The sequence below is a fragment of the Cydia fagiglandana genome, chromosome 20, assembly GCF_963556715.1.
Source record: "Cydia fagiglandana chromosome 20, ilCydFagi1.1, whole genome shotgun sequence".
NCBI lineage: Eukaryota > Metazoa > Arthropoda > Insecta > Lepidoptera > Tortricidae > Cydia > Cydia fagiglandana.
Genome location: NC_085951.1, coordinates 10,501,317 through 10,515,767, shown reverse-complemented (window position 1 = coordinate 10,515,767; position 14,451 = coordinate 10,501,317). Strand labels below are relative to the sequence as shown.

The window sequence follows — 14,451 nt, the reverse complement described above, 5'->3', positions numbered from 1 at the left end:
GCAATATCACTTGCTCCCTCTAACGCATAAATGCGTAGGTATTTCGCGCTTTAACATTGCAGCAGTAATGCAGTTAAGCATCATATTCATAGCTCCTGCATTATTGCAGTGCGACATTGCTGCTACAACAAAGTCATCAAGATTGCTGTCCAGATTTTTCACATATTCACCAGCAATGCAGTCGGTAGCAAAAACGCAGTCTCAATCCGAACGGCACCTTTAGTGACCTTCTAGGTTAGCGGTCACTACGCGGTTCTTATGGCTGCGCCGGCGCATGAATATTCATAGTACAAGGAATAAGCTACGTTACTAATTGCGAGTTTTTTCGCTTCCCGCTAACGCCTGTGGATGGCAGACTACATTCTGGAGCCATTGCTTTTCCAGTTATAATTAGATATCAAAGTGGCAAAATTGTATAGTGCTTAGTTATATTAATATAAAAAACAAGTGCATGCCGCAAGCATCGTGAAGGGTTCCGTACCTTCGAATGATATAAAAAAAGTCATACTAGCAAAAGGCTGTACAGTATACACGACAGACGGATATGACAAAACCATACCTAAGGGTTCTGGCTAAGTGGCTACGGAACCCTAAAAGGAAGGCTTAGTTTGTAAGAACCATATTCTTTAAAGCAATAGATTATGTGGCTGGAGTAGTATACCTGGTCTAGTTATGATTGACATACATAAGGCTTTCATTAATCCATTTGATTTCATTTAAAACAAACAAATTAAGACTATATTTTATACCAGACAGCCAAATTGTACGATGCCTGTTATAATTATATAACCCAACCTATAAACCCAATTTAAAATTACTGGGTTAATAAAATTAGGTATAGGTATGTACCTTTTTTGCAGCAAACCTGCTGTATTCTCAATTTTAATGTAACAGTTAATGTTAATTCATAAAACTGGTGTCGAAAGGCTTCAGAAAAAAACAGTTGTTTAACTTGTTGAATTTATAATTCAAACACATTTACTTCAAAATTTTCCCGATAAAAAAACCTCAACATCAAACGCACCATAAGCAACCCTCGCGAACGGACAATAAAACACCTCCCGCCGAAACTCTTTTTTCTTTTTAAACATTTGACAGCGGCGCCTGGAGGCGTCGCGATCTCTGCAAACGGTCTACTTACCTATTCTCCTTGACTACCACGGGACGGCGTTTACGAAGCGTGCTACATACATTTACTATTGACTTTGGCTTTTTAGAGCGCCATTTTGCGTCTTTTGAGATTTTGGACGCTCGAGTTTATTATGAAACGTGTTTCTAACATATTTTCAAGATTCAAAGCATGATTTAATATTCAGGATATATACCTACAATAATTTGATTGATTGATTTATTTATTGGTAAAATTTGTTGTTTTACAAGCTAGTACTAATGATAGACTAGAATATTTTTTTATTGTTTTGAACTACGTAATTGTTTTTAATACAGCGGAGCGGCCACAGAACTCGGTTGTAGAGTAACTTGCCTATTGTAGAATTCTTTTCCCTAGTGATTGAAAATAGTTTTGACGCGCCTTAGTAGTTACGCCTGTTTATATAGAAATTCAGAAACGGATATAAGAAAAAAGATAAAAAAACCGGCCCAGTGCAAGTCGGACCGAGGGTTCCGTCTTTTTAGTACCTATTTTTGTTGTTATAGCGGCAACCGTATACATCATCTCTGAAAATTTTAACTGTCTAGCGATTACGGTTCATGAGATACAGCCTGATGACAGGCAGACAGACGGACAGTGGAGTCTTAGTATTAGGGCCCCGTTTTTACCCTTCGGGTACGGAACCCTAAAAACTACTAAAGGAACTGGGGCCGTATGTGCAGCAATTAGAACAGTCGCTATAAGAACAAATGATTTGAGGTTTATTAGCCCGATAAATATAAATTGCACAATCAAAATAATACAATACAATAGCACAAATTACAATATCAGTAACTGCTCGTTAAGTAGTACGGGACCTTAAGCAGCAAATCACTCTACAAGTGTTACTTATTAGTATTGCCTTCATGTCCGTCAGCAGTTAGAACAATCGGAAAGGTGGCAAGTAATACTGATTTATTGGCTTCGCGTGTCCAAACCGTATATAATGCTGAATAGCAGTTATTGAAAGTTACATTACAGCAAAAACGACATACCAGAGCCGTGTACACGTCAGTGAGAAGTGATTGAGCCAAATCGAGCTACCGGAATAGTCTAGTGGATTTTGGCACGGCCAACTTCGAATTTGACGTAGGTTTCGTTTGGAATAATTCTCATCTTGCAAAGTCATGACGTACAACTACCTAATTACATGACCTTATGAGTGTTATGACTTTTTTTAATCTTTCTTTTTATATAAGGGGTTTTGTCACGCAGTGACGATGTCACCCCCGTAATGAGATCTAATAGTAATAATGATGTTTTGTAGTAGTGAAGTATTACCTACTACTGCATCCTACATCACATTTAAATATAGTTTGCACATCAACCTTATGACTTTAAAAAGTTCTAAATGGTCGATTATGGCACGGTCAACTTTGAATCGAGGTTTTGAATCTCTCGTTTTCTGGAATAATTTAGGACGTAGTTTACTCGTTGGAATAACGTTTATTTTGTTTGGCCATAAGGTTTTTTTTTTCTGAACACACCAATCTAATTATTGGGTTGGATTCATCTCGAGGAACCGTTAAATAGTTCTAAATACATACTTAATAGTTTAGAAAAAATATGAAATTTTTGAAAAAAATGACTAAATGTTCCACTTATTTTAACAGAAATGACGACATTCCTTAAATGCAATTTAACACGTATTTGTCGTCATAAAAAGGAACGTAGTACTTACACTTAATTTTTTTTAACAAATATTATTCTAAATACAATTAATAAATAAATTAATTAATTAATTAATTTGTTTGAGAACATTTTAAACATCAAACACAACCAAAAAAAATTTATTCGTACCAAATCTATCTACGTCTAGTAGATATAGCGTATAAGTGGCACAATCTGATACGAATGTGACTTTTAGGTTTACAATTAGAGTCTGTGAAGTGGAATGTTGGTTCCCATACATTCCACGACTCTTCTCTTTCCGAACAAACTAGCTAAGATAGGCAAGAGTGTAAATTGGACAACCTACAAACTGCTGTGGGAAATGGGATAGCACAAGTGGTTTCCCTAAAGACGGGGAGTCCATTAGCCTGGCCTAGGCTAGCCATTAACTTTAATTTGGCGGCCATCTTGTGGGAGGGGCGACACGTCATATGTAAACAATCTGCGGATTATCGAGGTTTCGTTACAATTTTAGATGATATAATTTTAGTTGAAGAATGGGAGGCATTTTCATATTGTATGAATTTGATGTGATTCTGGTAAAAAAATGACACTTGAGAGACTGAAAAATCATATCCATAACAAATGCAGATCAAATTCATATCCTCTCCTCTTCTCCTCTCTCCTCCTTTTTCCCTGGAGTGATTTATTTATATTTTGTGTGGTAGTGAAGAATTTACCACAACAGACAACCACACACAATTAAAAAACCAAAAATTGAGTTTTTACTGTGCAGATTTTGCACACCATCATTTATTTTTTAATTGATACAATTTTACGTTCACCAGGTCCTACCTATTTTTGCAGTCAGTCCAACTCTGAAAGATTCCCGCTACCAATCTTCGACTGCCAATGTGCCACTTCATTGGCAATTATTGACGAATTTGCAGCGAGCTGGCATGCGAGCCAGCAATTAATTAGTTCCATAGACAACAGACGGGCATTTCACGCGCGGACACGCGTTACGCATCCGAGAGTTAGCATATACATTGCTGTAGCGTGTCCAGTAATTGAGGTTTGCCGGCAATGTATCGGTATTAGAGGATCGCGCCCACCTACAGCGAGTGGAGTATCATCTTAGCATCACCTACTGCTTTGGAGGCCAGCGTCCGCTTACCTACTTTATTCTCTTCCTCTCTCTTTTCAGAGAGAGGCCTCAACGGCTCTTTTGCGCATTTCTGATGTTTCTAATCATGAAGTGTATCGAGACTTGGTAAATTTTAATCTCTATAAGCATTGAGTGTGTTAACACCTCATAATATATTACTTGCCTGTATATGTACACCGATCGCAATACATTACCATCGTTTTACAGATGATAATTGTAAGTATCGCAAAAACGTTGAAAGGTGCCTCGATCGAGCGATTTTGCCAGTTGAATAGCTATATCGCTTTTACTTATATAGAATTAATAGTTTCTACTCAATTGTTTTGCCTATTTCTTTAAATATCAATAATCATGTCAAATAATTAGTCGGAATATTTGATTTAGAATATAAATGTGCCTACGTGTTATCTGAAACTTTTTACTAAACTAAATAAGTACCGTGCATATTTTAACCACCCGAATTTAAAAGCTCTCAAATGTGGTCCCGAATTCATAACTCTCTCTGTTTCTTAATTCTAAAATTCGAATATCTTCCTTTAGGCGTGGCTATTATTCGAATTTCATAGCTCTATATATACTCAAATAATTAAAGAAAAAACTCAAACAAAATCAAAAAGTACAGTAAAAATCGATAAGTAGGTATACTAACAGACTTTTTCACAATAATATTTGTTTGTCATGTGGAAAAATAATTTATAGTTAATTAAAAATATTGTGTCACGGTGGTCCAAAAGCCTTATCACAACTTCAACGAGTAATTGATAAAAAGTAAACAATGTAATAAAATATTATCTATATATGCTGTTTGCTACCAACTATTTTATCTTTACCTACTTAAAAAATTTGAACATACACATATTTTTCAGTTGACTATGAAAATAATAAAAATCTCTCCTTAGGTAGGTTGTGTCTAGGGCAGCCATTCTCAAAGTGTGTTCCGCGGAACCCTAGGGTTCCGCAAAGCCTCTGTTGGGGCTCCGCGAAAATACTTGTAATAATAAGAAAAAAAACCCGCTCTTGTATAGGTATATCCGGTCGACAGTGACGAACGAAAATAATTAATTTGGGGCTCCGTCAAATATTTCGCTTTCCAAAAGGGTTCCGTCACCAAAAAAGTTTGAGAACCGCTGGTTGTGTCAAAAATGTTACAAATTAAAATAGCATTTTTTTAAATTTTTTAGTAGTTAATAAGTACTAAAAAACTAACTTTAGTAATAATACTTGCACTTAGCAGATACTTACGCTACGTCTTACGTAGGCGAACAACGCGCGAACGCGGCGCGGCGCGGCGCGGCGAAATCAATCCTTTGATGCCCATAGAAGTGTCCTACGTAAGCGATCTCGTTGCGAACGCGGTGCGGCGCGATTTGCACGCGAATGTCAGGCGGCGCGGCGCGGCGCGGCGCGGCGGCGGCCGCTTTCGCCGCGGCGCGTTCGCGCGTTGTTCGCCTACGTAAGACGTAGCGTTACACGTTAAGTAAATATCAGTTTTTAGAGTTCCTTACCAAAAAGGTAAAAAAGAAACTCTTAAAGTGCGACTCTGTCCGTTTGTCTGTCTGTCTATTTCGAAAACTACTTAGGCTTTGAAATTTTATATAAATATTTACAAGGCTAACCCAGACGTATTTAAAAAAATATTTTTTCATTCACTATGGAAAACTCAACCCCCATATTGGGCAGGTTGAGGGGACAACATTTCAAATTCTAATTAGAAGGTCAAAATGGGGGGAAAGGGGTTTTTATTTTATTTGCAACACCAGCAACGCAATTAAGAGTTGCAAGAATCTCACAACGGTGAGTGACCGCCTACTAGATGGTCTCTCACTACAGTGAGTGACCGCCTACTAGGTGGGCCTTAATAAAAAAAAACTATATAATTAGGGTTCCGTACCCAAAGGGTAAAACGGGACCCTATTACTAAGACTTCGCTGTCCGTCCGTCCATCCGTCCGTCCGTCTGTCACCAGGCTGTATCTCACGAACCGTGATAGCTAGAAATTTTCACAGATGATGTATTTCTGTTGCCGCTATAACAACAAATACTAAAAACAGAATAAAATAAAGATTTAAATGGGGCTCCCATACAACAAACGTGATTTTTGACCAAAGTTAAGCAACGTCGGGAGGGGTCAGTACTTGGATGGGTGACCGTTTTTTTTTTGCTTTTTTTTTGTTGTTTGTTTTTTGCATTATGGTACGGAACCCTTCGTGCGCGAGTCCGACTCGCACTTGCCCGGTTTTTTGTATTTATTTACAGGGCTATAACGATCAAATCGTGTGTTGGTAATGTCGGTAACGACCAGAAGCATTACCGGAGCTAACTGAAACACTTACAGCGATGATAACTAATGACTATAATGATGACTAGAATAGTTGCGAAGCGTTCATAGCATAGTCTAATAAAACATGATCTTCTCTTCCCAGAGTGACACAAGCGGCTCAAGCCTACGTCACAATAACATGGCCGCTATATATAGCGCTATCGCATATTAAGTATCATATAGCGCTGTCGCATGATGACGTAGCCTTGTGTCAGTCAGGCGACCTAGAAAAGACGGGAAGAGAGTACCAGGCGGAGTATATTATTATACCATGGTTCATAGAATAGAATCAGGGGGCCTATCCAAAGATGAAATGAAAAAAAAATTGTATCGGGATGCTACGAAAGTGACGTGACTATTTCCGTACTTTATCTATGTTTCGATTGGAGTCATCAACGATTGTGTACTTGACTAGGCCCCCAGTTTGCATATGAAGGAAAACGGTTGTGACGCATAGTAAACCGAGAAGAATGGGATCTCAGGGCGAATCGGGTCAGACTAAAAAAGTTGTTGAAATTGAAAATGTTGCCTGGCGTCGCGGGCTAACAGAAGAGATGTACAGCGCTTTTTAGGGTTCCGTACCCAAAGGGTAAAACGGGACCCTATTACTAAGACTTCGCTGTCCGTCCGTCCGTCCGTCCGTCTGTCTGTCACCAGGCTGTATCTCACGAACCGTGATAGCTAGACAGTTGAAATTTTCACAGATGATGTATTTCTGTTGCCGCTATAACAACAAATACTAAAAACAGAATAAAATAAAGATTTAAATGGGGCTCCCATACAACAAACGTGATTTTTGAACAAAGTTAAGCAACGTCGGGAGTGGTCAGTACTTGGATGGGTGACCGTTTTTTTTTTGATTTTTTTTTTGTTTTTTTTTGCATTATGGTACGGAACCCTTCGTGCGCGAGTCCGACTCGCACTTGCCCGGTTTTTTTTAGAGAACTCATATCAATAAAATATTTCATATATCAACGGATTTTCATGATGATCCGATTCACCCTGTGATCCGATTCGCCTAGGTCTACCCTAGTCTTATTTATAAGTAACTTAAACCTATGATCACATCAGTAACTAACACATTCAACATTTATAAAGTGAAATAGTACGGAATATTACCCATAGTAAGTCTAAAGTTCTTTCACTAAGTCTCGCGAAAGGTTAAATTCGATAAAAAAAATAAGAGAAAACTATTTAAAGACAAGTTCAGAAAATTGTGTTATTTGTAGGTTTTTTATTTTTTAGGTAGTTTTAGTTTTAGTCTCTTTAGTTCTTAGATTAGTTTATTTTTTTAGCATAATTTGTTTTTAGGATTACAACATTAAGTATTTATCTTATTTCAGAAACCTAGATCCAATACCAATATGATATTAAATAAATACATATATGCAAATTAATTGAATAGGAGCTTAGTTAAGGCTAAGACAAAACCGGATGAGCCTTATATTATTATTCTTGACTAGGAAATGCAACAAAAAATGGACGAATTAATTAAAACCATCAGTGCGTACTTCACTACCAAAAATCCTAAAAATATTGTAAGCAAGGCACGAATACAAAATAGAGAACAAAAACATTCGTAGGTACATAAGTTACATAAGCTTGCGTGACAAAATGCTCTTGTTATGTGTTAATTAGACATAATTAACAGTGATAAGCCCTGGGCTATGTCGTCTACGTGCTAAATAAACATTGTTACAGATATAATCGCGGATAAGCTGTCAGAAAACTATATATTATATATGTTGGGCCGAGGAGTGACCGAGGGTAGACCGAGGAAAATCGGATCATGATAAAAATTCTTTGATGTTCGAAATACTTTTAATTAGATATAGCTAATAGATTTAAATTTACAAAAAAATCCTAGGCTTCGACGACGGGGCAGCCCTACCGCAGGCAGCCCTAGCCCAGAACTCCACCTTAACCAACCCTCCGGGTCCGTATTGGGTCGCATAATCATTGATTGTCCTAATGTAATGTTACGCATAAAACTCATTTCGCATAATTGTTATTGTGCTGGAAATATTAACATTCCTGAAAAATTATAACACTAACGTAACCTAAACTACCCTATTCTACACAACCTATGCAAAATATTTTCGAAAATACTTTCTGTTTCAGCTGGAGAAAAAATATGCGAAAAGAGATTTATGCGTAACATTACATTATGACAATCAATTATTATGCGATGAGATAGGATCCCCAACCCTCCTCATACATGTATTTTTTTTCTTAATTTAGTTAAATTAAACTTGCTGTCCTTGTAAAATTTGAAAGAATAAAGTGAAGTTAAATGGATTAGATATAGCTGGAATTATATGTAGAAGGTATTAAACTTATTTTACAATTATTTAGGTACGATTAATTACTCGTAATAATTTCTTACAAAATTCATTTAAATTTTACTTGTAAATAATTATAAAAAAACTCTGGTATAACTTGACCTGAACAATTTTCATAATTACCACGCTACATGTAGTACATATTTAACGCATAATAATTTTCAATAATATGTACCAAGTGCATGCAAATTGATCAGATTTTACCTCAAGCTCAATAAGTAGTAATTTAATATAAATACTATAATAGGTACCCACATATATTATAATTGATGTAATGTCTTAATCACGTTGTAAGTAAATAGGTAAGAATTTTAACGAGGTTGCTTAACATTGTAACATAGGGTAAACTGGGTCTAATCGGACCACAGGGCGAAGAAAAAAATAAGAACGATAAGAAAGATCTAAGCATATTTCGAAATTGGTTTTCGTACCCGTTTAGTTTTCCTGGAAACGCAAGTTTCTATTTTCACTACAACACAATTAATTAAGCATAACCACGGCATCTAAATAACTGGTTATTTTTTGAAGTTGATTTTTTTTATTTGGAAAAGTTATAAGTCCCCGATCCTGATAGGAGAAAAAAAGTGTCTCAAGATTTTTATTTAAATTCCATTACTATTGTTCATAGTCTTTGCGTATGACTGTAACGGAATGGAAGGATCGACAAATGTATGGAAAATTTTTGGACTCTATTATTTCTAATACGATCGGAAGATATCACTATCCAGAGTCAAAATAGCATACAATTTCGAAAACATAAAAAAAGAGTATTTACCAACTTTAACCTCCCTCTTACTTAAAGTTTAATTCGAAACTCATTGGATACCAATTTCGTACTCACAGTGCGCTTGGCCTAAAAAAATCACATCATGTTCCGCGGACCTTCATTTTCGAACCAGATTGAATTTTACTCGGTAGCACGATTGATAAATTGTAGGTTCCCGTCTCTTGGCATGCTGCTCCCCGTATTATTTATATCATAATAATAACTGCTTGCAACTTATAACTGATATAACCTTTCCAATTGATTTTGCTAGTTTTATATTGCGAAACAACTATTGAAAACTTTGGTTTTTCAGCATTGCAATATTTTTGTTAGTAATTTTGTTGCACAAGACAATTTTTTTTCTTTGGTAGAGAAATTCGAGAATAAAATCGATGAAATTACCATTGATTTGATGAAATTTTAGGTGTTTTTTTTAATTTCATATTTGTGTCTAACTTATGAGTTTTTTGTTATGAATCTTATTAGATTTATTTATCTTCCAATTAGACTGATTAACAACAACGTGATAAAAAAGACTTAGGTATGTACTTATAAATAGCTCACTTTTTTGTTGCCTTGTTTGGTCATACTATTAACTTTAAAAATTGACCTTTAGTTATCTTTTAAATTGCAAATGATAGAGAGGTAGTTACATTTTCGGTTTTTGTGGTAGGTAGGACCCTCAGTAGTTAATCAATTAATCATCGTTCAGTCAATTTTAAAAAGTATTTCAAATTTGTGTAAATTTCACCGAATCACAATAATTGAAAGTAAAGTGTTTCCCCTTTACATTGACACTGTCTACCAAATATCATTTTCGAGAAAAGTTTAACGGAAACCCTTTTATTTTCTTTCTCACAAACTTTTTCTTTTTATAACACCGCTCTTTCATCTCTGTTACCCTCTAAATTTGGCACCGGCACCCCTGAAGTGCTTCTACTCAAAATATCTACGTATCTATATGATTCTACATGTAGCTTTAGCTAAATTGTATTTGTTTGGCAATTGTCTAATAACAATTGTTGTTTGTTTTATTGTTAATCCTATGGAAATTGTAATTTAATCCTATGTAATTTGTAATGCGATGTGTTGGACCTATGATGTCTTAAATAAACGGATTTATTATTATAACTTTTGAGATTCTATTGTAGAACATTTATTGTTAGGTTTTGGTATGTATCCAAGTGTCCTATTTCGATTTTTGTCCCTTTATTCTATGTACAAGTACGAGTTTTGATCTTTTATGAAGTCTATAAATTCCAAATTTTAAAGCGCATTTTTTTTCATAATCATCATCATTATGTTCCCAATTACAGTATACCGAATAATTCCCAGTAAGGAACTGTAAAATAAACTTTATTTAGTTCTAATTACAGACATCAAAAAGGTATTACTTATAGTATTGATGTTGTAAAATATGATAAATTAGGTAGGTAATTTAAGAACCCGGCATACCTGTATGACTGTATGTCTTTGTATATAGGTAATTGTCTGGTTTTATTTCCCTTTCGTTAAAAATCTTGCTCATATGCGCCATATAGTACCACATAATATAAGTTGTAACAATATTGCATTATGTACCTACACGTTACTATACCTATTACCTTTACGGTACCTACTAAGACCTAAAATATCAATACAAAACTATTGTCTCTTGTATAGAAAACTGACAAAATAAGTTACCATTAAGGATATAAAAAGTGAAAGAAAAAAAACAAGCTAATTTTCCCTTGTACGATAAAAATACTTGAACATTTTAATAAATATTGACTCGGCAACGCGAAGCAATATTCTCGTTACCCAACTTTACGAGCATGCGTGAGGCCTATTCGTTTGCCTTTAGTAATACATATTGACAAACAAATGAGTTAAAATTCACAAAAGTTTTTTTTTTTATAGAGTATAAGATAAACCTGTAAAATTACTAGGTATAAGTCTCTACATTATACTAGTTTTGTGAGATTTTATTTATTAAAGCTTCGTAAAATCCTAACTACTTATAAAAAAGGAAACATGGAAACATTTTTCCCTTGAAGATAAAGGAGCGTATTATAGCGACAATGTAAAATTATAAGTTGCAGAAATTATAAGTACCTACTTAGAAACATACAATAATTATTATTGTTAAATATATGCATTTTTTTTAACTACTAACCTAACCTAACAACAAATGTATTAACGCAAAACTGGTTTTAATTCGTTGGCTTGTTAATTTTTTTTACTAATTTCTATTTATCTACCACACCTTGATTACGTTAAACGTAAAATAATACTTTATATCCTGTTAAAAAAATACTTTAAATATTTTTCTAAGAGCTATGCATTTGTTTTGAAACGGGAAAAATCTCCAAACAAACCAAGTAAATTTCAATCAGTCTACCGCTATAGACTATTTTCTAAATAAAAAAATAATTAGTGCAAAATTCTCAGCATCCGAAACGAAGCCATTTCTAAATCCAGAGAGTAATTAATGCGAATGCACGTCCCGTCGGTGCAATGTTTTGGCGAAAAAAAGCGCCTACTCTATGCATCTGTCAACACGGACGCCGCCTGCACTTCATTCGGCGTGCATAACTAAGTTTAGGTTATGTTGGATATCTTATTCAACATGTTTTCATCTCAATTGATTGTTAATTTATCAAAATAATAGAAGAGGCATGTAAGTTATTTATTTTTAATATGCTCGATTAGTTGAAATCGGTGAAATTTACGTTGCAAATTTTGAAAAATACTATCATTACGAAATTGCATATGAATACAGTGAGTGAAATTAAAATATTCGTACCCATTATTTAAGCTTGTGTTGTGCTGCACGAAGATTAAACAAATGTATGTTTAGGTTAGTAGGTATATGAAGTAATTTTAAAATTTGATTGTATGTAATTAAATTGAAATTAAGAAAGCGTATTCCATACAACCAGTTACAATAGTTGTTTAATTAAAAAAATATTCAAAGTATTAACATAAACAATTGTCACTATATCTGATAAGTTTGAATTTGTTTAAATTGAAAAAGAATATTTAGTTCAGCAAATAACTAACAAGTTTTTAAGTCACTTGTTTTTGGATTGGTATCTGATTCTTACTCTAGCGCAAAAGTTAATAGTTAAGCAAATGTTTCTTATCAGTTTCAAAGTATTTCCGCCAGTTTGTAAGTAAACAAATCCGCGCGCTCGGCTTGTAACCGATCAAAACAAAACTTCTTGATGCCTAGCCTAAGCCACTCGCTACTTACCCTACCTCTTCGATACACATGTTACGCTTAGACCGTTTCATTTGCAATATCACACACATCACTGGTACACGTTAATGACACGATCACAACGAGCAACGGGAACGCGACGGCCGTACTGACCTGCCACTCTTGGTGATCACCATCTCGGTGCCCAGCTTGTGGAACTTCTCCCAGAGGTCCTTGCCCTCGAGCGTCACCTTCGGGTCGTCGACGACGCCGTCGTCGTCCGGCGGCAGAGGCGCGTAAGGCGGAGGCGGCGGTTTCAGCAGCGGGCAGGGCGCGGACAGCGCGGCGGCGGCGGCCAGGGCTGCCGGCAGATACGGCGGTGGCGGTAGCGCGCCTGCCGTCAGCAGCGCCGATACCGAGAAGTCGCTCGGTCGCGGCACCAGCAGCGGGTGGAACGCGACGGCGTCGCGCCGCTCAGTGCCCTCGAAGCGCATGCCCGCGCCGCCCGGGACCCACGGCGCGCGCTCCAGCGGTCCCGTCGGCTCCAGCGGTCGCGGCCGCTCATGCAACGTCCATAACCGGCCGGCGGCTCGCTCGTCACTCGCTCTCGTGGCGACACCCGCTCGCGCGGCAGGCGTCAAACGACTGGCCGCCGGCGGCGCCGGCTCCGACACCCCTCCGCGCGCCCGCCCAATGGCGCGCCGAGCGGCTCCCCGCGCGCAGCAGGCGGGGCCGCGGCGCCACGAGCGTTGTTTTTTCGTCGCGGGCGAGGTGTCCGCCGCCGCCACACCTCGCGCGCCGACCGGCGAGGGCGGCGGCGGGCGCCCCGCGCCGCTAATCTCGTTAATACGCGGGGGCGACACTACACCACACTACACTCGCCACCGCCGCCGTCTCCTTCTAATTGGACACGTTTCCGTTCGTTCATCAATTGAGCTCGTTACTCGCTGTATCTTTTGTGCGTCTAGTGCTGGCTGCTGCCGCGAGCTCGGCCTGAACAAACAGCCCGGTGTCTTTGTGGCGGACCACAATCACGCTTATCAAAACAACAAGCAATTACCTAACAATTCAATTGTGATCTTTTTCCTTATGATAAGGAATTAAGAATGTACGTTCTTTTGTTTGCTATTTTATTATTATAAGAACTCACTTCCTTTTCGTGTAGTTCTATTTTTCTAAGTGTAAGTTTCTAAGTTTATTTTGCGAGACTTCATAAATTTACGTTGCCATTCGGTTTAATGAAAATAAAATAGGTTTAAAATTTTTAACAACTACGCAAATACCCGTTTATATTTGTGGTTAAATACTATTAATTGCGTATATTTAACTTATCTAGATCACAACTTATAATAATACAATACAAACACAAAAGTTAGATCAAGTCCGATGAAAATCGATTTTTCTCACTCTTTCTTTCCTTCTCCTGATTAGATTGTTGAGCTTAATTTCATTAGAGCACTGTTTGGTGCTTTACAAATGCACTAGGTTGTGTAATGGGAAAATTGGAGGTGGTAAGATTTAACCGGCGGTACGATATAGCCCACTCTCCCCTATAATAAAACGGCCGGTATAAAACGCACCTACATTTTTCGCAGAGTTACGGACGGAAAATGTGTTTGTTAAATATATTTTTTATTAATTTTATACTTATCTCCTTTTAAATGACTGTTTATCATATCTAGTCTGAAAATAAAAGTTATTTAACTTAAATATGTAGTTAAAGCGTTCGCTTTAAAAGCATCTGTTTCAGCCTCTAGTATAGGTTGATTTATAAAATTTGCTAATTAGATAAATACCTATTTTATCAATTTCTTTAGCTGTTTAGCTCACAGAAAAATCATTAAAATTAAGATATAATCGCGTGTATTTTCAAATAAATATACTTACTAAATATTTGTAACTCTTCTCATGAT

At 36.7% G+C, this 14,451-nt stretch overlaps 1 protein-coding gene across 8 annotated transcripts in view; it reads right to left on the bottom strand.

Moving 5' to 3' along the window:
- LOC134674793 (T-box transcription factor TBX3) overlaps positions 1-13,187 on the bottom strand; it is a 137,724-nt gene extending 124,537 nt beyond the window's left edge. For 3 of the 8 annotated variants that reach the window (XM_063532929.1, XM_063532930.1, XM_063532924.1), the window contains exon 1: positions 12,713-13,185. In XM_063532929.1, the coding sequence (XP_063388999.1) occupies positions 12,713-13,032 (320 nt within the window). In that variant the 5' untranslated portion in view covers positions 13,033-13,185. Of the gene's footprint in view, positions 1-12,712 lie in introns of all 8 variants that reach the window. The other 5 variants (XM_063532925.1, XM_063532926.1, XM_063532932.1 and 2 more) reach the window with 4 other exon arrangements.
- Positions 13,188-14,451: the final 1,264 nt, after the last annotated feature.